Source organism: Lonchura striata, chromosome 20 (assembly GCF_046129695.1).
Source record: "Lonchura striata isolate bLonStr1 chromosome 20, bLonStr1.mat, whole genome shotgun sequence".
NCBI classification, from domain to species: Eukaryota; Metazoa; Chordata; class Aves; order Passeriformes; family Estrildidae; genus Lonchura; species Lonchura striata.
Window position 1 is genome coordinate 7,313,503 of NC_134622.1, and position 27,823 is coordinate 7,341,325.

The window sequence follows — 27,823 nt, forward strand, 5'->3', positions numbered from 1 at the left end:
GACATTTCCAAGGAAAAACTAAAGCAAACAGAAGTTAAACAGCCCCTGAACTTGGTTTTTTGGTGCCTCATGTTTCTGCACTTAACACATCCCTGCTCTGGGAATCAGCCATCCAAAAGGGGCTTTTTGTTGTTGTTTTGTTTTGTAGGTTGTTTTTTTTTATTTATTTTTTTTTTAACATACTCAGCTTACAACCGTGCTGAGTAATAATAAGATTCCCAAATCCATTTCTCAGATCAAATAAAGGTAATTACAGAGCTTACTGTGGGCGATTCCCAGTGGGAGGGTGGGAGTGGCCACGGGTGGGGCTGTACATGCACAACAGAGAAAATGGGAATGTACCACGCCCGTCATAAAACATGCTGCCACAGCCAGCAACAGAAACCATTAGGGTGGATCATCCTCCCCACCTTCTCATAAAGACACAAAGATGGCATGAGATCCCAAGATGAACTCTCAAGTCCCAGGGAGATGAGCGTGACTCACCCGGGGAGAAAAAAGGAACCTAAAACAAATGAGGAGGCTCCCAAAAATCCTTCCCCTGTGTGTCCCCCCTTTGTGAGAACTCAAAATGTCCCTCAGATATTTTTGGAGGTTTTTGCTCAGGTCAGAAGCATTTGAGACCCTGGCAGGCAGCTGGAAACAGCTGTGATTTTGGGTTTGACCATGGAACAATTTACCAACCTTGCAGGAAGAGCAAGAAGTCACAAAAGTTTAGATATTATAATAGAAGTAGTTACAAAGTAGAGGGAAGAATTTTTTAGTGTTATACAGGGGGGTTTTGACACCTGTACAGGCGGGTTTCTGTTTTATACATAGAAGTCAAAAGTTTTAAGATAGAGGGATCTAGGCCTGTCCTATCATCCCTCTTTCTTCTTCCTTATCTCCATGTTCTTAATAATGTTAGTGTTCACAGATTAGTTTAGAATAAAAAAACAGCATTTAATATAAGTAATAAGTATTAAAAAAAACCTATAAACATATAACACATAAAATACCATATAAAAGATAACAACAGCCAGGGGCAGGAGGAGAGAAGAAGATGAGAGACAGAGAGGATGTCAGGGTGTGTGTGTGCCTCTGCCTGAGCTGCTGAGCAAACTGCAGCATCCTGAGAAGAAAAATCTTTTAGATAACTTGCAATAAACAACCATGAGACTGAACAAGAGACTGCTGAGCCTTTTTTTAGAAGCATAAGTTAAAAGAGAAATTTTTCCACCACACGAAGCCACCCCAAAACCTAGGGTGGTCTTCAACACCCCCTACACCACGTTCCCCAGAGAGGATGAGTGGGGTGCATCGTGGCACTCGGAGCCCTTGAGGTATCAATAGGTAATTCATGGCAACAGCTGCTCATTATTCATCTTTTATTACGCACAAGCAGCTAGGAGCAGGGCCACAGCTTGTTGTGTTTTGGCTCTGGAGGAGCTGACAATCCCTGACCCACATTATTTATGAGATCATTCCGTGCTCCTCACATTTTTGGAAATGTTAACCGATGTCCACTCTTATCATCTGGTTTTAAAACCAGCTGGTATTTGCCTTTTCCTTCAAATGTAGTGGTGGGCTCTAAAAAAAAATAATGCTGTGGATACAGAAAATATTGTGGATAGCCCATAAACTGCTGTGGAAATTAGGAACCAAAATAGCCACAGAAAGGAAAGGGATACATTGGAATACATTAAAAGACTTTATAATGTGGTAGAAGAAAGTAAAGTGACCCAGATGTCATTGCAGGGAGAGGAAAGGAAAGGATGGATGAAGGAATACGTGGGAGACAGAACACATAATTATAGGAGAAAGAGACACTGAAGCTCACAAATGATGGTGTGAAACAGGGCTGTAAAAAAGGTAAGAGTGAAGCCCAGGTGCAGGGATGCCTGGGGAAGGACAAAGTGCTCATTCCCTGCTGCGTTCTTCCAGCTCTCAGCACTCTGCAGGTGATGAATTTCTGAGCCAAAGGAGGCACCTCCTTATCTCCCATCCCATTTATTGGCTGTAGCTGCCTTTCTCCTTCCTAGGAATTGTTTTTCTAAGTCACATGGTTGTGTTGATAGCTTTGCTCTATTTGTGGTATCTCCTCGCTGGCACTCCCCAGACCCAAAATTCTGAATTGAGCCCAGAGAATTCAGTTACAGATTTGCTGCCATCAATGAACGCCGTTATCTCCCGTGCTGGTTTTTCCTGCCAACCCAGCTGGTTATTCATGCCAGAATCACAGAGTTTCTGTATCATATTAACTGCTCCCAGCCCTTGGAACCGGGTCTGACTTCATGCTCAGATGTCTACAATAAAGCAAAGAAATTTCACACCCCTCCTTCAGGAAGCAGCAGATCCATTCATCCAGAAAGCAGCACAGGGTATGCAAAGGATTGGGTTTGAAAATACTGCCAGAGTGGCAGGGCTGGTAGGGAGAGCTGACATCTATTTTACAGATTAACTGGTGGAGTTGGAAAGGTGTTTCAGTGTTTAGGATAAGGAGGAAAAAGGTGAGGGGAAAACCAAGCTGACAAATTCAGTCACCTTCTCAGCTACATTTTTCCATGCCTGGTTTCTGTTCAGGGCTGAGTTCCCTCTTTGCTGGGCTAATTATTCAAGTTCAGCACCTGTGAGGGACTTTTCTTTATTTATAACTTCCCAGATGATGAGTCTGCCCAGTCTATAAGAAACAGGGAAGTCCTTACAGTGTTATTTCAGCCACAGTGTGTGAATTTTTGTCAGGCTTTCTACTTCTGCATCAATTAATACTTTAGAACTAGAGGTAAAATCCATTCCCAGAACAAACAGGACCTGCAATGAAGCTGAGAAGAAACCCTATAATCTGCTTTTCTCTATTCTGAGGGAATTTCTGTGTGCTTGGAGAGCAACCACCACGTTGAGCCTACATCTTAAACATCACAGGTCGTTTTGGCCTTTCCATCCCAGAAAGGTGTCAGCAAAACTAAAAATCCTTCACAAAAGGGCTGCAGTATAATCTAAGGTGTGGAATGGCTTCAGAATGAGAAATGATTACGTTTCATTCAGGAAAAATATTGGGAAAATAAGAAAAATGTATTAATTCCCGAAGTTCTCTGCAGGGACAGACATGGCCCTCTGTCCTCACTGTTGGTGTCAGAAGTAAAAGTTGCAGGATAAAATATAAGAAGGAAAACTAAAATGCTGATGTAAGGATGGGAACCTGGACCAAACACCAGAGTGAAACATCACCTGTGTATTTTCTGCAATGCAGAAAACAAAAACAAAAAATCCTGGTTCTGCCTCTAAAAACTTCTTTTTCCCCATAAAATAAATTTGAGATAAATGCCTTTTGAGGGTTTGTTTTTACAGAGACTTATAGGGGTTTTTTTATAAATGTGTTCCTAGAGCAGATTAAAACCTGCTGCAAACACTCTCCCCACCTCATCCAGGAGGCACCTGGATGTTCCAGAGTTCCCAACCACTCCTGCTGGACAGCTCAACTGGACATGGTGGCAATTAGTCCACATTGCTCACTGGTATTCAGCCTTGCCTACAGGTAGCCCTTAATGAACAAACCCTGATAGTTCAGGAATGATTTAATTAAAAATGGCATCCTTCTCTCCCAGGAATTCAGTACTTTACTACTTAGCTGGCAGCAAACACATCCCATGTCACTGGATGCAGAAAGGGTCTTACAATTGCAAATTTTCTTCACTCATCCTTGATTGTCACATTAACCTTATTTTTTTCTAAATGTGCAAAATGTAAATACATATCTAAATATCCAGAGGTAGCAAATTATGGGCAGCAGTCAGAGCTAACTGTGAGAGAATTGAGCTCAGAACCCTTGAATAAGAAAACAAAAATAGCACCGTTAAATTAAAGAAATTCACTGGCAGATTTAAATCCAGAAGAAAAGAAATTACAGTCCTTAGAAGCTCTGTAAAGTTATTTGAGTATCCTGTAATCAAGAACCAATACATCCTGTAAAGAGGAGCAAGGAAGCAGTGAGGAATTCATGTAGCCAAACCAGAGTTTAGTGCTGGGCTGTGCAGGTTCCAATCCTGTTCCTGAAAATGTCTCCTAAAAGCAGGGCAAGCCTCAGTGACAGGAATGTCAGGGATCAACAAAGCAGTGACAGCTTTGATGAGCCAGCACAACTTCCAGTGTTAACCTGGCAGAAACAACCTTAGAAAAGTCTTGAATTTGTTAAAAGCCTTTCAAAAAACTCCTGATTCTTATTAGCAAATCCCTTTTCTGAACGTTTTCCATAATTAATTATGTGTAGAATATTCCTGTCTCCATGACAAGTGTTAGTCACAACATTCTGGGCACTTCTGTGATATTTGGCACAAGACATCATTGACTGACGTGTTGTCACTGTCGAGGCAGGATGGGAATGAGAAGACTCTGACTCAGAAGGCTGTGAGAGTAAAACTCTGATTTATTCAAAATACACTGCTCTTTTATACAGAGCTCCACAAGGACCAAATCCATTGGTTCTGAAATGAAAATAACTCCATTGGTTTTGAAGTGAAAACAACTGACACCATTGGTGTACAGTGCTTGACACACAGTGATAGAACTTAACTATAAACAATGTGAACAACAAGAGAGATAAAGAATTATTTACATTCTTTCCCAGCACTTTCCCAGGCTTTTTGCCTGGCTAGAAACTCTCAGTCTTTTTCTTTGACTGAATCTGAGATCCACAACATGTGATGGATTTTTAACTGTAAAAAGGAAAAACGGGATTCTGAAACCTCGTGGCTCCTTTTTACATAAAGACTTGAGCGGGGTGGGGATAAAAGATCCCACAGAGTTATTTGGGAAACATCAGTGTGATGTGGAGAAGAAAAGGATGATTTAGGGTTTTGGGCAGGGATGTGAACAGGTCACACAAGCTGGTGTCAGCCCGAGCCCAGGGAGGTGCCTAAAGCAGGCTCAGAGGATGGATTTGGAACTGGACAACATCCAAACAGTTCTTGTGAAAAGCAATGGCAGCCCCAAGGGCTGCAGAGGGCACTCACAGCAGCCTCCAGTGAGCTCAGGTGGCTGCGAGAGGCAGAGGAGACACAAACCCAAGGATTGTTCCAGCCATGGATTTCTGCCACGGGGCTCAGTCATGCAGAGCTAATAGATCAGCTGCTGCTGCCTTGCTTACCCCAACAGCCAGCTGAGGTTACACTTTCTCACTCTTTTCTTATTTTAGAGGTAGTTATCTTATCACAGGAGCCTGCGTGGTCACGCAACATTTACAGCAGCCCGAGTGACATGAAATGGTTCCAGCTGCATCTGGGATAATCAGATACCTCTTTCCAAATCAAAGCATCATTGTTTGCTTTAGCACATCCTACATCCAGGCAACCCACAACTTCCTTAAGCTCTGTCTCCCAGGAACAGTTTGTTGCAAATGATTTATTGTTATCCTGATTATTGGCAACCTCCCCTGGCTGTAATTTCTGCTCCTTAAGAAGATTTGTCAGTGACTGTTGTGATTTCTATTTGCTAAAATCTATATTAACAATGCAAAGTGGTTTTGAGTTGGTTTTTGTTTTGGTTTGGGGTTTTTTGTTGTTGGTTTTTGTTTGTTGGTTGGTTTTTTGTTATATGTTCTTTTAACAAAATAGAGTGTCTCTAAGGAATATTTTAAAAAGATTTAATGAACAGTGACAGCAAAAAGATTTTTCAGTGTGTTGATTTGGCAGCTTAAACTGATCTGCATTTGCAACCTGCTGTGAGACACATCAGCGAGGCTGGAGTTGGTAATGGCTTTTGAAGTGAGATGTTTGGACTCCAAGAATAAAATGAAAATCAGAAGTACATGGCCAGAGGTTTTTCTCTCACAGCAAGACATATCCACAGTGTTCCAGGATGAGGAGAACCTGGAGCTCTTACTGAGCTGCTGGTGCCAGTGTGAAAACTGAAAGCAGCACTGGGATTGTGGCTTTGGGATTTATCCCCATATGGGAGAGCCTCCAGAATGGATTCTTGACAAAGACATTCAGTAACCACCACTGAATACAGATTATCAGCCCAACACTGTTGCTGTTTAAGTATTTTTTTACTGTTCTCCTTTAACAGTAACAAAAAGAAGTTCTTTCCCTATGGCTGCTTCTCATTTAATAAAAAGAAAACAGCTCCCCTACACAGGGGGAAATTTTCATAGTCTAATATGTGACTAAGACTCCTCCTTTCCTTCCAAAATGCAATTCATCAACAGAACCTGGCAAAAGTCTCAGAGGGGACAAGAATGATTTGTTTTTTCTGGACCTTTTGTATTGATTTTCCAAACAACCCTGACAAATTCGCTTTGCTTCCAGAAAGGATTTGTGAAAATTTTCCCACAATGCAGAAGCCACCAGGCAAGAGCTGTACCTGTGCAAAGGCTTTTAATAAAACCCTAATGCTCCAGACCACAAATGAGGCAGCTGGGCTGAAAAATTGCAGTATAAAAGAGAGGTCAGAGACAGTTTTGTATAACCTGAAGATAAGTGGGGAAGCAGCACTGGGAGGGCAGCCAGTGTGGAACACTTAAAAATTACAAATAGACACTCACATACCTTTCCCAGCTCGGTTTTCCCACCTGCTTCTTTCAAGATCAGGAATCTCTCTCCTCATCAGCCTCCAGTTAAGCCACTGGGAGAAGAGCCTGAGACATTTCTGAACTCCATCTCACATCATTTTTTTTTTCCCTGATGTACTACCACAGGTCTCCTGCTTGATTTCCAAGCCCCATTGTGCTCCATCCGCCCCGGGCAGTGCAGTCTTACTCATCATAAATACAGATTTCTCTTTGAACTATAAAGGCAAAAAAAGGTTTCCACATTTTTAGGTGATATGTCTTTGTTAAGCAAACCTAACAAACCCCTTAGATATTTACCTAACAGCTATTTTAGCACATGGCAAAGACCTGGCAGATAACTCTTGTTTTAAAGTGGCTTTTTCTTCCCCTGATTTGTTCACCTGAAATCGAAATTTTGAGAATGAACAGCTTCATGTAGCTACAAACTTGGTGCATGACATAAAAGGTTGCATGTTCTACTTTTGTTTTACTCTAAGGTTACAGTGAACAAGGAAAACAAAAGACCTGAAGATTAAAATTTTCCCTTTTAATCCAAAGAACACCATCAGATATGGCTCCTATATCCAAAGACCAAAGATTGGGAACTTGAGAGGAGATACAACTAACAAAAAACAGGGATAGAATGATGAAGTTATTTACATATCTCAGATACATTTAAGTCATGCAAAACAGAACAGAAAGGCTGAAGGGATTGGGACTAATAAAAAACAAAAGTGAATATATAAGTGTGTTGTAACCACTAGTCTGAGTAATGATAGAAAAATATCCTTTTTTTTAATATAGTCCTTCTGAAAACAACAGGAGTGCATTTATATCCCAGTCTCTCGATAAAGTGATATTCCTAAATTTGCATAACCCCAAAACAATGCATTTTCATTCATTTATGATCCTAGAGAAAACAAAGAAAGTGCTTATTTTTATAAAAATTGTGTGGTGAATCCATAGAAACCCCGCACCACATCTTCATTGGAATTGCATCTACAGAACATTTCTTTAAGAGCTAAAAAATAATCCCACTGTATCAGGAATTCCTCAGGATGGCTCCAGCTGCAGATCCAAGGCTGTGCAGTCACCTGCACCCAACAAGGGGCTTGTTTCACAGTTCAAGTTTTAAAAAGTGCTTATTGTAATTTGATTTTTGCCTTGACAGGGTTTCTGCCTGACGTGGGGTTTGGTGATGGTTTCGCTACTCCAGGACCAGTCCAATATTAAATTTTCTCCTTCGGACACTCTGGAAAGGGACCAGCAGGACCTGATGAAGGCACAGGGGGATTCAATATCCCCAGTTCAGCAGTGTGTGAGTAAACTGGCCCAGGCCTGTTCTCTTCCTTCATGATCAGAATCAGCATTCAGCTCCTGCTGAATCTCACCAAACCTACTGGTGACAAAGCAAATCCTGGATGTTTTATTCCTAAGGGCAGAAACCCGAGTTATCCTGCTCAGCTAATCTTCAACTCCAGCTAAATGTTCTGTTGCATTCCTAAAAATGACTGGGAAAGCTGTGCTGTGTTCCACTGCAGAAAGAAGTGGATTTATCCTGATTTCCCTTGTGGGATTTCTCGGATTTGGAGAGGGAAGGAGGGAAGGGAGCCCTCAGTCATCTGGTCTGCCTTTTTGTGGAGCACAGGACATTCCATTTCCCCTTCCCTGAGCACAGCACCCTGCTCCTGCCTGATGTGTGTCCTCTCAAAGGCTTCCACTAATTACTCGTGCCTGATGTCAGGGGAAATATGCATATTTTCAGTGCCAGGATGCAGACTGCAGCCCTGCTCCAGCCTTTCCCCTCCAGATTAAAGAGCACTTCAGCAGCTGCTGCTCTCTCCTTGCTGCAGTGCAGGAGGGAGGGGAGGAGATGAGACAGGAAGGTTGGAGTGTCTGCCCATCTCGTGCCTCCAAATGAGTGTGGCCACCTTAATGAAGGGAAGTGATGTAACCACCAACAAATCTGCAGCTTGGAAGCCCATCAGGGCATGAGATCAAGCTTATTTGACTAAACTTGCAGGCGACAAGACTTGCACTTATCACATTCCTTGCCGGGGCAATCCCTACTTCAGGGTGGCTCCGTGTGGTGGAAAAGTCTCTCCTCCAAGCCGAGCTTCCAAAGAAAACTCAGCAGTCTCTTGTTTGGTCTCAAGGCAGTTTATTGCAAGTTATCTAAAAGATTTTCTCCTCGGGCTGCTGTGGTTTGCTCACAGCTCAGGCAGAGGCACACACACACCCTGACATCCTCTCTGACCCCGACTGCTTCTGCTCTCCCCGCCAGGGCTGCTGCTCTCTTTTATATGGGACATTACGTGTGACATGGTTACAGTTCTTCCCAATGCCTATTACCTATATTAAATGGTGCTTTTCTATCTTTTATATGGTACATCTCGTGTTACATGGTTACAGTTTTTCCCCATGCCTATTACCTATATTAAATGGTGATTTTCTATCTTTTATATGGTACATTACATGTTACATGTTTACAGTTTTTCCCCATGCCTATTACCTATATTAAATGGTGCTTTTCTATCTTTTATATGGTACATTGCATGTTACATGTTTACAGTTTTCCCCAATGCCTATTACCTATATGAAATGGTGTTTTTCTTTTATATGGTACATTACATGTTACATGGTTACAGTTTTCCCCAGTGCCTATTACCTATATTAAATGGTGCCTTTCTACTCTAAACCAATCTGTGAGTGCCAATAAATTTATATTAATTAATTAATTAATTGAAATATATAAATATATAAATAAATATCAACTTTTTATCACAGCTTTTGAGGCGATTAAAATACAAATTTTATACTTTAAAATAAATTTTATATTTTAAAATCTATATTAATAAATAAAAATTATATTTATAAAATGCATTCATATAAATAAATAAATATTCTATTTATATAATAAATAGATATTAATAAATATAAATTATATTAATAAAAAAATATCAATATTTCATCACAGCTTTTGAGGCGATTAAAATATAAATTTTATACTTTAAAATATATTTTATATTTTAAATTTTATATTAATAAACAAATAAAAATTATAAAATGCACTTATATAAATAAATAAATATTCTATTTATATAATAAATAGATATTACTAAATAAATAAAAATTATATTAATAAATAAATATCAACGTTTCATCACGGCTTTTGAGGCGATTAAAATATAGATTTTATACTTTAAAATTTCTATAAATATGAATATAAATATAAATATAAATATAAATATAAATATAAATATAAATATAAATATAAATATAAATATAGGTATAACTATTACTATAACTATAACTATAACTATAAATATAAATATAAATATAAACATAAATATAAATATAAATATAAATATAAATATAAATATAAATATAAATAAAACTATAAATAAAACTATAAATACAAAATATAACTATAACTATATAACTATAGATATATATATATATAACTAGAAATATAAATATAAATATAAATATAAATATAAATATAAATATAAATATAAATATAAATATAAATATAAATATAAATATAAATAAAACTATAAATACAAAATATAACTATAACTATATAACTATAACTATAACTATAACTATAACTATAACTATAAATATAAACATAAATATAAATATAAATATAAATAAAACTATAAATACAAAATATAACTATAACTATATAACTATAGATAGATATATATATATAACTAGGAATATAAATATAAATATAAATATAAATATAAATATAAATATAAATATAAATATAAATATAAATATAAATATAAATATAAATATAAATATAAATATAAATATAAATATAAATAAATATAAATATAACTATAAACATAGAAAACAGTCACATATTCGCTCCAATTTCAATAAGCAACCGTCCCTGTGCCCCGCAGGATGAGCGCGGCTGCAGCCACCCCTCGGAGGCGGAGGCCGGCCCGGGGCGGCCGCGCTCGGCATCCTCCGGCAGCGCCAGCCCCGCTTCCCCGCGCCGGGAGCGCGGCCCGGGCCTCCCGTGCGGCAGGAGCAAGCTCCGGGCGTCCTTCGGCACCGAGAAACTGCGGCGCTGCAGCTACGAGGAGAGCGCGGCCGGCAGCTACGAGCGCTTCCTCGGCAGCGGCAGGAGCCCCTTCCACCCCTACAGGAGGCAGCTGAGCGAGGATGGCTTCCAGGAGCCGCCGCAGGCTCTGCCGCCCGGAGCTGCTCCCTTCCAGAGCCGCCGGAGCCTCGACGGCTTCCAGGGGCTCCCGGCGCCGGCTGAGGAGCCGGGGGCCTTTCCCAGCCACGTCCCAAACCTCTCCGCGGAGCAGCCGTGGTGCGCCGGCCTGCAGTACAGCGGCACGGGGCAGGAGCACGGCGCCCAGGGCATGGTCAGTGGGGGTTTGTTGTTGTTTTCCCTGTTTTCAGCGGTAAAAATGGGCTTTTGGAAGTGTTTTCTTGTTAGAGTGTGGCTATGTTGGCGTTTAGCGTTTATCGGAGAAGCAGATTTAGACGTATCCGTGTTTATTTGTCCAAATTCTGTTTTATGGTCTTTTCCCCAAACGATCCTCAGAAAGATGCATAAAGATAAATGGTTTTCCATCAGACGGGGTACAGATATCCAAAATATCCAAATGCTCCCTGACAACAAGATTTGTCGTCAGCTGGGGTTTTCTAGAGACAAAGGTTCACAAAACAGTGTTTTCAGGCATGAGGATGGAGCAGATTTGGTCCAACACCTCCACACTTTTCTCCGTGCAAATAGAAGAGAAAACTCTAAGACATCAATGCCACCAAAAATAAAGATCAGCTCTGACATTTATATGTGCCGTGCAAAGTTACCTGGGCTTATTTCAATACTAGGCAGCAGAGATCCCTGAAAAGCAAATTAAATTACCCTCCAATATCTCCACAATATCTCTGCTGTGGTCCAAGGTGCAAAGAGTATCTTGATCATCTCCTGCAGCCAAAAAGAACAACTCCACCTGCCAAAGGAGAGCCCTGAGCTGGTTCTAAATGCCTGGGAGAGGAAGAATTCAGGGCTACCAAATGAAAGAGGAGTTTAAAAAAAAAAAATTCTTAATTGGATTAAGAGCAGGGAATGGAGAGATGTTGTCAGGGAACATACCTGGGGATTGAAGCCATCCAGGTTAAGGAGGAAATTGATCTAAATCTCTTATTTCCTGGATAAACACTCATCTAGGTCAGAGGACCTCAGTGCTGCAAAACCTATGAGCAGCTGGCGAAAAAACCAAAAATTCCCATTTTCTTCCCAAATCCCTGGGCTGCAGGATGCAAGGGCAGCACTGTAGGAGCCCTTTACAAGCAGGTGTAGCTACTCCCTGTTGGGTCCTGCCAGCACCCAACTTCCCCCTTTTAAATCACTTCCATGCTGCTGGAAAGTTGGGATTTCTGAAACTCTTCATCTGGTGGTCACCAAGGTAACCCTGATATTTATTAGTAGTGAATGTCAAACCAAGTCTAATTTGTGCTTCCAATAACATAACATAAAAAGACTGAATGTTTTTATATTTATTAGATATATTACATGCATGATATATAAACTATCTATAAGAAATAATGTGTGTGTATATTTATTTATTTATTTATATTTTTAGACAGACTAAAATGCCATAAAAGGTGGCCATGTTTTAAAGTAGAAGGATAAGTGCTATTGGATTCTTGAAAAAAAACAAGTTTCTCACCGAATTCCTCCATTTTTACATGTTTCCTGCATCTTGGCTGAACCCAGTAGCCAGCCCAGTGTGATTTTTCCTCTGCCACCTCTTTCCTGTACATTACAGACCTCATCCTCCAGCTAATGCCAAAATTCCAGAGGCAGCTGGAAGCACTTCCAGCCAGCAAGATAAAATCAGGAGAATGAAAAACGAGGGAGACACTTGTGCACACTCAGGAATAAAAAGCTGGAGTGTGTGGTTTGTGTGTGCAGGGAGCAAAAAATTAAGAATATAAACAGAGCCTGATGTTCTCTGAATTGCTCCTTGCATGGAATGTGGCCTGGGAGCTCCTTTTTTTCAAGTTGTAATTATGGAAATGCAGGAGTTGGTTCATGTCTCCGTGGAATCTAGGGGTGGGTTGGCTTGGAAGGGACCTTCAAGATTATCCAGTGTCACCTCCTGCCGTGGCAGGGACATCTTCCACTGTCTCAGGGTGCTCCAACCTGGCCTTGGCCGATTCCAGGGATGGCTCATCCTCAGATTTGCACCATTAAAACATAAACCAACTTCTATTTTATATATATTTATTTATATTTTTATTTATATATCGTCTATAACCCTTACTAAAACACAAGCCCCCAAAAAGTCAACATAATGAAGGCAAATCCAGACAGTGACTAACAGAATGATCCTATTTATATGAACAAATTCAGCTCTTTTCTCTAATTACTCCTTCCTTGCCTGTTTTGCAGCAGGATTCAGACATGAAGCTCAGGACATCCCCCCAGGAAGGGCAGCCTGGTTTGTATTGCTACCAGCCCCAGGTGCAGCAGATGTATTGCTCCTCACACCCTTTCCATCAGGTCAGTGCACCAAAATCCCTGGATTTTTAGCACTCAAATGGTACAAAAATTGTGGTAATAAGAATTTTTTTTCAAAGGATTTAAAAATATCTAAATTTGTGGGTTTGCAGGGCCGTGTTTATATGCCTACGTTCAGTTGATAAGATCTAAAAAGAAACAGAGCTAAATGCAATTTAAGGTGGTCATTAAGAAAAAGAAGGAAAAAAACCCCAAAACTTGTACAAAAAACTTAGTACTGCATATTTATATTTTCACATTTACACCCAAGAAAATTTGCTTTGGAGACAAAATTATTAATATAACTCTTGATATTTCAGGATTTTAATTAACTATGCTTTAACTTCAGGAAAAAAAAAAAAAAGCCCTAAATAGATTGTTGAAATTTAGATGAAACATAGAAAAATATTTTAAAGTAAAATTGGAACAGCAAAATGATGTTCACTTTCCTTGTGCTTGATGGCACACACATCTCTTCTGGAACCTTTTGCCTCTTACATCATCCCCAGAGAAAAATCATTCAGCTGAAGCATAATTGACTAAAATAAAAATAAATATAAATATAATTTAAATAAAATAAAAGGAAATGTGATATTGCACTGCCATCCTGACTTACAAATCCATTATTGTTATTTTAGAAGAAAATGGTCCCAAAATGGTGCCAAAAAAAAAGTTCTGTTGCAGATATAAACTATCGTGGATATATCACAGCTCCATATATGTCACCCACTATAAAAATGCCATTTTTGTGTGCAGAAATCTCACTTAACTTGTGAATTCACGGAATATTCTTAATTTCTATATCCATTCTGCAGCAGGCACCTTTCCCCTGTCCCTGCTGATTTGATGCCAGTGCTGTTTCTATACTGATCACATTCCAAAAAGCTCCAGATTTAAAACTCCTGGGAGCTGCCAGGCAAGACCCAACAGGCACCAAGAGGAAAATCCTCCATCCACCTGCAGGCTGGCACTGGGACAAATCTCTGAAGTGCAGCAGGTTTCTGTCAGACTTTTCACTACCTGTGCTTAATGTTAATACAGAAAAGGTCTGACAACGTGTTCTACTGCTCAGGAATAAAATAAAAATAAATTTTTTAAAAAATAAATTTTAAAAATAGGTAAAATAGGTAGAATTGCTATCCCTGTGCCATGATCACACACTGGGAAATGAAAAGAGCTGAGATGCAGCTGAGAAAAGTGGAATAAGCTCTCCTGCATGGAGCAGCCCCATTATTAACTCTTTGCATTTCCAACTGGAATGGGGCAGTGCAAGTTCAATCACTCCAAGGAAGTTCCACTCTGGAGAACGGGCCCTCGAGTGAAGTTTGTTCCACCTGAGCCTCAGTTTTCATTAGAGGGATGAGAGGGATTCAGCCCCTTCATTAATTTTGTCCAGATGATAAAACAGCCTCACCTTCCCCTTTGCTGGACACAACAAACCTGGTGACTCAGAAGAAAAAATGAGTGATTCTTGACCCAAATGAGCTGCAGACACTGGCTGGAGTCACTCACCCACCCACCATAAAACACCTTTCATGCCATGGGAGACTGTCAAAGCAGCTCCAGCCTGTCATTCCAGCCCATTCCCCAGCCTCCCTTCCTCAAAAAGGACTCACGGGACCAATAAAACAGAAATAAAACGCCCAGGTCTGGCCTTTCATGCTGACATCAAAACCAGCCCTATCTTAGGGTTGTTTCCTTTCAAAGAGCCAGCCAGACCAATAAAAATCAGAATTATTGTAGGAATTGCCGGGTTTTCTAGTTCTGGGGGAAATTCTGCAGCCAGTGCACAAGGCAGGGAGCACCACACTGCACACAAAAGTTAGTTCACAGCTGCTGTGGAGACTCTAATTGTGCCCAATATTTGGTTTAACAAGGCAAGACATGATTAATTATGTACATTTCATTTCTTTCACCATGCAAACAACTGAGTCTATTCAGTCTGGTTTTCCACATTCCATTTCAGACAGTTCAGTGTTCGAAAGATAAAAGCAAACAGGCAGCATAAAATTACAGAGAAAATTACATTAATTATTCAGAGTACAGAATAAATAAATAAACTGTGAATCTTTTGCTGTTTTAAGGGGACAAAGACCAAGAGCAATCAAAACTATTGATCCAAAAAAAATAAAGGAATTAGAATTAGAAAGTAAGATGTCCAAGGGATTTTTTCCAATGAGTCTTGAGAGTATTTGTAAGAGGAACCACACAAACCTCATGGCACAGGACTGCTGGAGCTGAGCAGTGAAACATCAGGACAGGGCTCAGCAACCTTTGAGTACCAGGGAAGGCATCCAGGTGGATTTTTTAATAGCATGTGACAGGACTCCTAATTTTGGCCATGTCCTCACCCCTGGCATCTGGAAAGATTTATCTGGAAGAGGCAGAAATTCCTCTTGCACAGAGCCCTCACAGAGCCAGCTGATGTTATCTTACCTAAACTGCATCACGTTCCTTTGCTCCTGAAAGTCTCTTTGCAGCAGGTTTAAATGTGATTTGAAGAAGAAAAAGATGGAATATTCAGAAAAGAAAAAAGAGCAAGTGCTGTGTTAAAAAAAGTATTGAGAACAAATCTATAGAAACTCTGGTGCAATCCAGGCTGTCTGTGGGGATCATCTCATCTTTCACCTGGTTTTTTATCCTGGTGATCCCATCACTGTGGTGTGTCTTGGGACAGGCTTAGAGATCTGCAGGGCAGCATTCCTCAGGGAGCTTCTGTGCTGCTCCCAGGGCAAAGGCAAGAGTGGCATCAATATCGTCTGATTTTAGGGGTCCTGGCGATTCTTTTCAGTTGCTGTTAGAGAAAATGGAGTGGAAAAGTCACTTGAGGTGGTGGTTAACAGCACATTAACTCCTTGCCCTGTGGAGAAGTTTTTTCCTTGGATTTAACTGTGAAAGGAACAGACAGGGAACAGCCCAACAGCTTCAGCACAAGACAGGCAGCATGAAACCACCTCAAAAATGTCTCATGTGCTGCTCTCCTGACCCCTGGAATGACATCACTGACTTATTCCAGAATAATACATTAATCTTAAATATATTCTGGTGCATCCAGTAAAGTTGTTGTTGTTTGTTGTTTTTTTCCCTGCTTTGCACAGTAACAAAAATTTTAACAGAGATTTTGGGATACCGTTCCCTTAGGAGCAAATATTATATGCTCTCAATTTTTGCCTTTCTGTACCCTCTCCACCTAAATAAAAAAGCAAGAAAAAAATAGCACACAAACCCAAATAAGGCTCAGGCAAAACCTCCATGTTTCTTCCTTCATTTTTAGCAGCTTTACTTCCTCAGATGGTTTTTTTAATGTGAACATTGAAGTTTTTTATTCTGGTGGTTTGGGGTTTTAATGTCAATAAAATGACATCATTCATTCTTTGTGTGCATGTCCAGGGGAGGCTGAGCAGGCTGAAATACTTCAAATGAGATGGCTGGAGGGAGATAAGCTCTAGGGCTAGAAAATTAAGAATTATCTGAGGACAATTAATAGGACACAGCTCCTCATGCTTTTCACATAGCGGGCAGTAAAGAAGAAAATACTTTTTGCCATACAATATCCTCAGAAATAATGCTGTTATTAGGGAATATTTTTGGGAGCTTGTTGCTAAAGGAAATAATATTTCTGCTGTCCCCCCAGTACCCCTCAGGAGGCAGCTACCCCGTGACTTACATCGCTTCCTCGCACTACCCCTACCAAAGGATTGCTCCTCAGAGCAGCCAAGAATCTCAGCAGCCTCTGTTCCCCAAACCCATCTACTCCTACAGGTAATCCAATCTTTTTCCAAGCCCTCAGCTTACAGGAAATACCCTGTTCACCCCTGGCCTGTTTCCAGCATCGTTTGCAACAACACGTTCTCTCTATTTGTCTTGTTCCCGGGGTGTTCTGTCCTGTCCCTGGGGATCACAAAACGTTCCAGACTCTGGGGCCAGCCAAGGCACAAAGAAATTAAGTGTTGTAAAGCAGGGGAACAGTCTTGGTCACTCCCCAAAGGAAAAAAAAACAAAAAGTGAGATGTTTCTCTAATGCAAAATTTTAAGTGTTGCGAATTTCATCAGCACAAGACTGGTGCTACTGAGTTGTCTATTCTGTATTAAAAATTATTTTCCCCAGTTACATCAACAAGGAAATGCCTTAAAAACATATCAGCTATGGCAGTTTAGCCCCCAAAGTGGATCAGACAAATTTTAATGATCACTCTACCACTGTCAGTTTGATTCTCTTTGTGGCCTCCACCATTTAAAGCACTCAAACAAAACCTTCAGTAATTACACACCAGCAGGATTTGAAGGTCTTGATTCTACTTTCTGTGTTCTTCTATTTTAAACCCAGGTTGGACCTTCTAGATGAGCTTGGAGAATTACCTGTAGGAGTTCAGGAGATTGTTGTAAACAACAGAGTGGAAACATAAAATCATCTTTCTATTTGTGCTATGGCAGTGAAAGTCAGAGTCATTACACACAGTGCAAAAAAATGATCTATTTTTGGCTGTGAGGAGTCAGGCAGAAGAGGCTAAAATGCTTTTTTTTTGTCTCCCTAAAGCATCCTGATCTTCATGGCTCTCAAAAACAGCAAGACAGGGAGTTTGCCAGTCAGTGAGATTTACAATTTCATGACGGAACATTTCCCTTACTTTAAGGTGAGTTCCACAGGGATGGGGAGGGGAATCTCCCTCTAAGCTTATGTGTCAGCAGAGGGAATAAGGGATGGGATTCCAGCTATGAAAAGGGATTATTTCTTAGGAGATTAATACCAAATCAATTGCACACTCCATACTCTCATGATCACAAGCTACCCAGCCTTTTGCATCTAGGCAGAAATGTGAAATGTGGTCATATTTAACTCAAAAAGATATTAAGAACTGTTCCAGCTGTGAGCTTGGGTGGGCAACAGTGACCATTCGTCACCAGCAGCCCATAAAAAGGGTAAATCATTTTAAAAACACATTCACTGCTTCCTCTCAGATCTCAAATAGAGGCAGAACTGGTCTTGTAGCTTCCTCTGCCACCAGACTGGTGTGGAAGCAGAGGATTCCAGCTTATTTCACTCCATCCTGGAGCTGGGATATTCATCTTGGGCAACAGCATCCCGTGCATGCCCTGTACAAAGGAAAATGTCATGGGTGATAATGGCACTAAGCTGATAATGACACGGTGAGCTGGGGAGGGAAAGGGTGGATGGTTTGCAGCAGCACTGCTGAAATTTGGATCCCTGCTAGGAGGGAATGGCTCCTCACCCCTGGAATGGCACTGGGAAGTGCTCAGTCAGCACAGGGATCCAAGAGCAGGAGGATTAGTTAAGATTTTTGAAAGAGCTGTAATGGAATCATCAAGTGCTGCTCCACTCAGGGCTTTTTTTACTGCTGATTCTTCACCTCACTGAAGTCCACAGTGGGTGAGCTCAGCTGTGAGCAAGACCCAAAAATGAAAATAAAGCCAGTGAGTGTGTCCTGTTTCCTACGTCCAAATAGCCCTGCAAGAATCAAGGCAAATTTAAAACAGCCACAGCAAGGCAGTTCAAATATTTGTAATAAAGGAACACTGAGAATAATAAAATATAAACGTTCCAATACAATTCTGCAGTGGTTTTGGACACTGAGGACAAATACAGCATACAAAAAAAAAAAAAAGAAGATTTAATGTGTCAGCAATCAGAGAAAAATACACATTATCACAAAGGAAGAACTGTCAGGATCCACACTGCTCTACTCCCTTCCAAAGGAATCACTAACTACTCCATCATTTGTTACAAGCAAGAGAAGTGAGAAAAAAAAATAAAGAAATCAACCATTAGAAATCCTAGTGGAATCCACAGGAAAATAGTAAGAGTTTCAGTCAGAGAGGTGGGAATATTACTGATAAATTTTACAGGCATGTTTATTCATCAGATCAAACTGAAATGAATTCTCTGTTGTCTCACAACACAATTGATGATAAAATTAATCAGCAGCTTTAAACCAAATGCTGCTGCTGCCAGCATGGGCAGAATCCCTCAGACCCAGGACTGTGGCTCTGCCAGGTGTCACCATCCTGGTCCTTCCTGGTTTTTCAGAACCTCATGTCTTTTTTTTAAATTTATTTTAAAACTGATGAGAATGAGGTTACTGCTTTAGGAAAAGAATAGTGCAGGGGGTACTACCCAAGCATTCCCTATTTTGTAGCAGCTTTATTTTTGCATTTTATTTGCAAATGCCACCAAATTTATTTGACTGTAATGTCCTTAAAATAACCAGGGGAGAATGAGCACTCAGGTATTACATTTACAGCCATCAATCCCTGTCTGCCTCTGGTCTTTACAGCAGAGAATTACCAAAATATGGCAAAAATTAATATCCTCCATATTTCCTGCTTTTGGAGAGTCTTCATCAAAATAAAATCACATAAAAATCAGGAAAGAACATTTTGCTGCTGATACCCCTCACTAAAAAGCAGGATACAACAGGGAGAGGGGAAGCAATTTAGGTTGGAGAGAAAAAGAAAGCAAGTGCACACAGAGCCTTGCTGGGAGACATGACAAGCTGAGTCAAATTAACTGGGATTCGCTGCCACAGCAAATTTAGTTTCTATGATGCAACAATCTCATTTCTAGTTGAAACAGAGCAATCCAACTCCTACGTCCTTAAAAAAAAAAATCTACACAGCTAAAGTTGAATTAGTCTTTGATGTACCTCTCCCTTCTCTTGAGACCTAGATTTAAAGAGAAAGGGTTTTGCAAGATCACTGAACTCTTTAAACTTCAAGAGCTGGTCAGGATCAGTGGGGCTGGACAATAATTTTCTCTTTTCTTTTCTTTCTTTTTTTTTTTTTTTTTTTTTGTTCTGTAGTGATTAGTGAGTCTAACAGAAAGCTTAAATCTTTTTTAATTGGAGTTCTTGCCAGTGGGCCAAGGGGGCAGAAGGGCCAGTGGTGTGAGGGAAGTGCTCAGGTGTTGTTGTAGATGTGGCACCTGGGGACATGGATTGGTGGTGGCCTTGGCAGTGTCAGTGGCTGGACTCGGTGACCTCAGAGGGCTTTTCCCACCTCCATGATTCTGGGATTCCCCAGCTGATTTAGGATTCTGCACTTGCATCCCCACCATGCTGAAGGCAGTGGTTGCCAAAATCAGCCTGGAGATTCCAGCTTCTCAAGAGCAACACCAGCAGCAAAAGTTTGTTCATTTAACAATCAGACCTGCTTTAAAAACTGGTGGTTTTTTCTCTTAACACACTCAGGGTGTTAAGCCCTACCTGGGCAAATGAATTCTCACACCTCAGCAATCCCAAATTTAACACAAGAACCGGCTCAGCTCCCAGCAGCAGCCTCCAAAATCAATCCATGTTCTTTTTGCTTGTACAGTTTCTAAAACCAAATCCTAATTTACACCCCCACACGTTCTGAAAACTTCTGAGAAGCCCGTGCCACTCCCATCTGAGCAGAAACACCAATTATCCTGTCTAGGTACACAGGGCTGTGGGGAGTCTGTGTGCAGGGCAAGAAACAGGAATCTTCTTCCAGGTCAGCTTGCTCAGAAGCTGAATACACAACTTACCTGGGAGGAACAGTTTTATTCACTTTTTGAACTACCAGGAAGTTGTTTGAATATTATCTGCAAGGGAGAAAAAATTGATTTGTTGTGTTTAGTATGACCTTGTGGCAGAAAAGGTTTTAAAGGTTTGAGGTCTCTTCTTTTTTCTCTTCTCTCTTCTCTTCTCTTCTCTTCTCTCTTCTCTTCTCTTCTCTTCTCTTCTCTTCTCTTCTCTTCTCTTCTCTTCTCTTCTCTTCTCTTCTCTTCTCTTCTCTTCTCTTCTCTTCTCTTCTCTTCTCTTCTCTTCTCTTCTCTCTTCTCTTCCCCCCTCTTCCTTCCTGTTACAATTTGTGTTGTCTCACCCATGACACAGGATAGTGAAATGCTGACATCAGGTGGGCTGAAATGGAAGAAGCTCTGATGCTCTGCAGGGAAAAATAGTTTCTCTTTTAGTAAATAGTATGTATTTAATCCCACACCTTAATGAAGAAAGTTAATATTAAATTTGACCCTCGTCTCATCAATAAGGCTTTTCATGCCTTAATCCACACAATAGTTCTTTACAAGCTACAAAACAACAGGTTTTACATTCCTTATAAAAGTATGTACAAAAAATTAAATCCTGATAAAATAATTTCATCAAAGTATGTTCAAAATTCACCGTCTGCCTGGTGAAAGCCAAAATGGGCTCAGATCCATTTATAAAAGATGGTCTAAGAGGAAGTCTGATGGACTAGGCAATGATTAAAGAAATTATCAAACTATCAAAAATCTGGCTTTCTATGAGAGAAAGATCCTAGTAATAAAAGGTAAAAATGGGGGAAAAAAATTAATTAATCCAGGGGAAATTCTAATTTTTAACATTCAAAAAAAGACTGTGGAAATCCACATTTATTTCTTGTGTTCTCTGTTCAATAATTCTCTGCTTGATACAAACAGTTATGATGACATATTTGCATCCATGAATATTAATCAATAGCCACAGACAACTTCCCCACATTTCAGAGAGCTGTTTCATTTCCTGCAATTCTTATGAGAAATTTAAAAGAAAATATGAGGATTTTTTGGCAAAAAGAAAACAATCATTTTAATGATCCAGTTTAAAGAACCTTCCAGCTTCTACTGCTGAATTAAAAGTAAATGCAAAGCACAGAGATGAGTGATCAGCTGTGGAAACCTGAATCTCATCTGGAGGGCTTGTGATTAAACCATTTGGTTTGTAATTGGCCAGCACACAAAAATTACACCTACAGCAGCATGAGAAATCCCTTTGAAGTCTGCCTAGACACTGAATTTGAGCCCAGGTAGCACACAGTACTTTAATGAAGAGTTGGAAATATTTCTAGGTGCTCTAAAATAGATTCTGATCTATTTCTGGTTAGTTCCAGAACACGAATTTTTACACACTTAATTCTTGTGATGTGTAAAGTCACTCTTACAGAGCCAGCAGGTCTCTGACAACCTTTTTGCTTAGAAGATCAGTTACTATTTTATCTCATCCCTCTCTTCCCACACAACATGACTGTAACATTTTTGTGGCTTCCCTCTAACGTTCAAGTTTCTCACTGCAGAAGGTACAAACTTAAACAGCATTTCTTGTAACCTCACCAGTCAAAACAGAGTTATATATATACACACATTTTTAATTTTATTTTCTTTTTTAGCTTGAAGTTCTCTTCTTACATTGGGTTTGTTTCTCCAGACAGCTCCAGATGGTTGGAAGAATTCCGTGCGCCACAACTTATCCTTGAACAAGTGCTTTGAGAAAGTTGAGAACAAGTCAGGGAATTCTTCTCGAAAGGGCTGTTTGTGGGCTCTGAATCCAGCCAAGATTGACAAGATGCAGGAGGAGCTTCAGAAATGGAAGAGGAAAGACCCAGTTGCTGTGAGGAAGAGTATGGCAAAGCCAGGTCAGCCATTTGTTGGTGTTTTAGCTCTCAAACAGTTCTCCCCAGAATTTTTCTTTTCACCAAGGTCCAAAATTGAATTTAAACATGATTTAGGAAAGCATTTAAGGATTTTTCCTGGTTGGCAAACCAAGTAAAAAAATTTAAAAGCAGAATTAAAGTAGACCTAGTTTTGTAGGTGCTTCCAAATTCACCAAGAAAATATTCTCTCTTGATATTTCACTAAACTTTAAGATAAAAAGCAAGGTTGGGTGGGGATTGGAGCAACCTGGTGTAGTGAGTGGGGGGTGAAATGAGATGATCCCTTCCAATCCAAACCACTCTGTGACTAAAAGAACACTGAAATATGAAATATCAAATAAAATCTGAGATTAACTCAGCATCCAACCTTTAAACCTAAAAGTGGAATTCATTACATACTCACTTGGCAAGGATAATTTAAAAGAAAACCTTTCAGGCTTTGGAGCTTTTAATACATAAGAACTAAGGCTTCTGTTTGCCATTCCCTGAGTGACACCACAATTCCTGCTGCAAGATTTGCAGGGATCAATCAGCCATGGATTTTTCCTTGTTTTCCAGAAGAGCTTGACACCCTGATAGGCGACAAGAGCGAGAAGCTGCGCTCCTCCCTGGCGTCCTGCAGCCCGCCGGGCGCCGCGGGTGCCTCCCTCTCCAGGCAGATGGCAGCGCAATCCCATCCCTTGTGCGAGCCCTCGCTCTCCTCGGGGGTCCCGCAGGGATTCCACGGCATCCACGCCCCGGCAGCTCTGCACGCCAAGAGCCCCCTGCCCGCTTTGCTGGGGGGGCAGCAGCCCGGCTGCTACGCATCCCCCCAGGGCTTCCCCCAAATCCCCACCGCGCTGCTGCAGCACACGCCCGAGCCTCCGAGCCTGTTCCCTGCTGGGGAGGCTCAAAGCCAGCTCCGGACTCAGCCCAGCATCCCTCAGGATTCCCCAGTGCCGGCTCAGAGCCCCCCGAGCTGCGGGATGAAGATGCTGCCCGAGCATTCCCCGGCCAGGACGGTGCAGGACACGCTGCTGCAGGAGGGAGACCTCAGCAATGACATCGATGCTCTGAATCCATCCCTCACTGATTTTGATCTCCAAGGTAAGTGTTTGAGGTGTTTTTAGCTTGGAGAGTCAGGTTTGTTATCTCCCACCCCATCCCATCCCATCCCATCCCATCCCACCCCATCCCATCCCATCCCACCCCATCCCATCCCATCCCATCCTTCCCCATTTTCCCATCCCACCCCACCCCATCCCAACCTCCACAAAATCCATTTCTATCCCTTTTTTCCCATCTCCACTCCGCTGTTACAAACCTCACCTTCCTGGGTTACATTTTATATAAACCCCATGCAATTTTGTATTAAATCTTTTAAAAGTTTCCCAAGGAAGCTACAGATTTGCATCCAGGAATGTAAAAAATGTTTCTGCTCCTCCCCTGGCTACAATTGCTGATATTAACTACTGCAATACAGTTTTTAGAATGTGGTCTTTACATTCAGACCTATTTTCAACTGAAAGCTACTCAAGCACAACTATTTAGTGTCATTGTTATAAGAGAATTGTGGAGTGAAAGGCACCAGGAGAAGTAAATTTGATTGAATTAACATGTTAGCATTTTTCTTTATCAATATTGATTCCACATCTCTGCTAAAAAGGTTGCTTTTTCCCTCTGCCCAAGGCAGCAATGGCATCTACACCCCAAACAATTACATTTTTCTGAGGTGTCTTCTTATGTTCTTCATAAATACACATTTCTAACAGAATTTTAGAAATAATTTTCTTGAGTTAACACTGTTTTCTCCTAGATTTAAATGTATGGAGACAGACAAATAATAACCATCTAAACAACTACCTCCCTTCCTCAGTCCCAAGAGATTGGGATCACCTACACACAAATGTTTAATAACCAACATCTCCTGCAACACAATGATGCAAAAGCAAATATAAAGAAATATATGGAGAGAAAATATAAAGAAATCTGAATCAGTCTGTGTCAATTCTTTAACTTCTGCCTCTGTCAAGGTCAGGATTGAAGATGATATTTTGTGTTCAGGCTCAAATGTTTATTATTTCTTATTTATATTAGTCTTACAAGCCCTGAGTTCTACAGCATTCTACTAACAAGCTACAAAATGGCTCAGTCTCTTTCTCTACAAGAGCTTTTAAAGTTAAACTATCCAATTAAGAAATGACACCTAAATTATTTTTACTTTTAACCCAATAACCAACCACCCAAAGTCCACTATGTGGACTTTTTTATCCTCTTACACAAAACCACCCAAGCCCATGGAGAAGAAGGTGAAGAACAATCAGCCACCATCCTGAAACCTCCATCTTACCTTATTTATATAGATATAGATAGATAGATAGATATGGATATGGATATGGATATGGATATGGATATGGATATACATGTAGATACAGATATAGATAGAGATAGAGATATGGATATATATACATGTAGATATAGATATAGATATAGATATAGATATAGATATAGATATAGATATAGATATAGATATAGATATAGATATAGATATAGATATGGATATATATACATGTAGATATAGATAGAGATAGAGATATAGATGGTATAGATACAGATTATATAGATGAGATAGAGATAGAGATAGAGATAGAGATAGAGATAGAGATAGAGATAGAGATAGAGATAGAGATAGAGATAGGGATAGAGATAGAGATAGGGATAGAGATGAGATAGAGATAGATAGAGATAGAGATAGAGATAGAGATAGAGATAGAGATAGAGAGATAGAGAGATAGAGAGATAGAGATAGATATAGATATGTTGCTGTATATCTGTATATATTTTTTTTTATATATTTTATCTTTTAAAATATTTATATATATATACACACACACATATAAATCCTTAAACTCTGAAGTTTTCCACCCTGTGATATTACACACTTCTAGTCAAGCTACACGCCCATAATCTCTATTCTCTCATTGCATTCTGGAAACCTTCTCCACTGCCTCTGATCAAATGCAGTGTTCTCTTGTGGGGTCTGTGTCTTCCAGCACAAAAATTTGAAAATTCTCAGCATCCAGGATTCCAACAAATCCACTACCCACCACGGGTTTGTTTTTTAATTCTCATTATTATTGTAGGGAACCTTTGGGAGGAGCTGAAAGACGACAGCCTGGCCGTGGATCCGCTTGTCCTCATTTCATCATCCCCGCAGTGCTTTCCCTCGCACTGCCAGCTGGAGAGCGGCGGCAGCGCGCCCGGGGGCGCGCCCGGGAGCGCGCACGGGGGCGCGCCGGAGCTGCAGCTCACCACGCTCTACTCCGCCTTCATGGAGCTGGACACGGTGTCCCCCTCGTACCTGAGCAACCCCGGCTCCAAACCCATCGCCCTGATGTGAAGCACAGCCCCGAACATCGCCCCGACCATCGATGGTGCGGGAATGTCCATTTGATCTTTTTTGGTTTTTTTGGTTGGTTTTTTTTTTTTTTTTTCCTCCAGAACTTGCCCGCAGGATATGTAGCTTTACTATGATGATTTTCTACAGACAGACAGATATTAAAAAAGAAATCAAAAAAAAAAATTAAATATTATTTAAAGAGAATATGGTTAACAGCTGAACTTGTCAACGCCATTTTATCAAGCTACTCATCTTCTTCGTCTTCCAGGAATAAGAGGAAAACAAATTCTTGACCTTTTTTCTTTTCTTTTTTTTTTTTTTCTTTAACAAAAGCTGCTTGCAAAAGAACACAGAACTCACAGCACACAATTTAACTTATTTCTTGGAGCCACTGATGGCAACAACATCCACCACAGACTACTCAAAATATAAAATCTACCTATTAAAACATTTATAGTCCCCTTGAAAGAAGTTCTGGGTTTTGGTAAACGTGGACTGAAAATTCTGCAAGTATTAGAAGATAAAGGACAAGCTGCTGACAGACTAAACCAAAGCAACAAATATACTTCAGTGGAAAATATCAAAGTTTTACTGTATTTAAAAAGAAATTTTAAACTCTGCTTTTTTAATAAAAAAGAACAAAACTATTTAGTAGAATTTTTACTTGGCTGGAAATTATTCCCATTTATGCCTCTTATATTTTGCCACATAAACTAAACATGAACATGAATTATGAAGACATATTTTTTTAATGGTAATAAAAAAAAAAGAGAGACATTTCAGTTGGCCAAATCCAGAGAGCATCTGTGTTTGAATGATACCTCCAGTGAGGCTTCTTGTGATGCTGAACCAAATCTTGCAGTAGGTTCCTACTGTGACCTAAACTTTTAGGGAGAAGGTTTTTCAGGAACAACCTTCTCCCTCTGATTTTCCACAAAGCTGGAATAAAAAAGTAGAAAAATAGAATAAAATAGAATAAAATAGAATAAAACCATTTTGGTTTAAGTGATGCAATATAAACGCAGAGTAAGCTGGAGAAGGAACTTAACAGCACTATAGAAAATAGTCTAGAAACACAAAAATATCAGGTTGCCTGGAGAAGCTGCGGCTGCCCCATGCCTGGAAGTGGCCAAGGCCAGGTTGGACAGGGCTTGGGACAATGTGGGACAGAGGAAGGTGTCCCTGCCATGGCAGGGGGTGGCACTGGGTGATCTTCAAGGTCCTTTCCAAGCCAACCCCTTGTGGGATTCTCTGATCTCTATTCACAGATGATGTAAACTCAAACTAAACCAAGGAGGTTAAAACTTGAATCAGCTTGGGTGAATTAGAGCACGAGAAAGCAAGGAGGGATTCTCAAGGCTGGAACAAAGGAGATGGGATTGTTCAAATAAAGACACAGAGGTTTAATTGTCTCCCAGCAAGGTGGGAGCTCTGCCCAAACCAAAGCCTGAAGCTACACCCTCACCTTTTCCTACTGCTCCAGACTTCAAATCAGATTAGGGGCAGACGGCTAAAGGAGATTTAGGAGGAACACACGTGATGCAGCTCTGTAATCCCTCACGCAACCACCCAGAAATCCTCACTTGACTCCAGCTCCTCTTCCTGCAAGGAGAATAAGGAGCAGAAGAAATGCAGCCAGGTTGGCCAAGCTGCTCAAGGGGAAAAAAAAAACAAAACAGCAGGATGAAGTTATGCAAACATATTAGAGCTGGGGGAATCAGCTTTTGGCCATCATAGCACTGGGATAAAGAAATACAGAAAAACTTAAGTATGACACATTATTAGAAATGTGAATATTATGGTAAGTCTAAAGCATGCAGTGAGTATAAATCTGCTAAACAGTATATAACTATAACTATATATAACTATAACCATAATATAAACATATATAAATAATATATAACTATCTTTATAAATATAAATATAAATATGTGTATATATGTACAATATAAAGCACAGT

General features: G+C 40.3%; 1 protein-coding gene and 1 long non-coding RNA gene across 2 annotated transcripts; one reads left to right on the forward strand and one right to left on the reverse strand.

Annotated features, from left to right (window-relative positions):
* Window positions 1-7,721: 7,721 nt before the first annotated feature.
* FOXN1 (forkhead box N1) lies at window positions 7,722-26,182 on the forward strand. Its single transcript, XM_021550849.3, has 8 exons — window positions 7,722-7,841; window positions 10,438-10,911; window positions 12,951-13,061; window positions 16,693-16,820; window positions 17,596-17,692; window positions 22,259-22,466; window positions 23,043-23,570; window positions 25,607-26,182. Exons 1-8 carry the CDS (start codon window positions 7,722-7,724, stop codon window positions 25,861-25,863), a joined length of 1,923 nt encoding a protein of 640 aa, XP_021406524.2. The 3' UTR covers window positions 25,864-26,182.
* On the reverse strand, window positions 20,734-22,298 carry LOC144247258 (uncharacterized). The gene is made up of 2 exons (XR_013340994.1): window positions 22,240-22,298; window positions 20,734-20,981 (listed from the first exon to the last, which is right to left on the reverse strand). It is a non-coding gene; the product is annotated as an uncharacterized LOC144247258 (long non-coding RNA).
* Window positions 26,183-27,823: the final 1,641 nt, after the last annotated feature.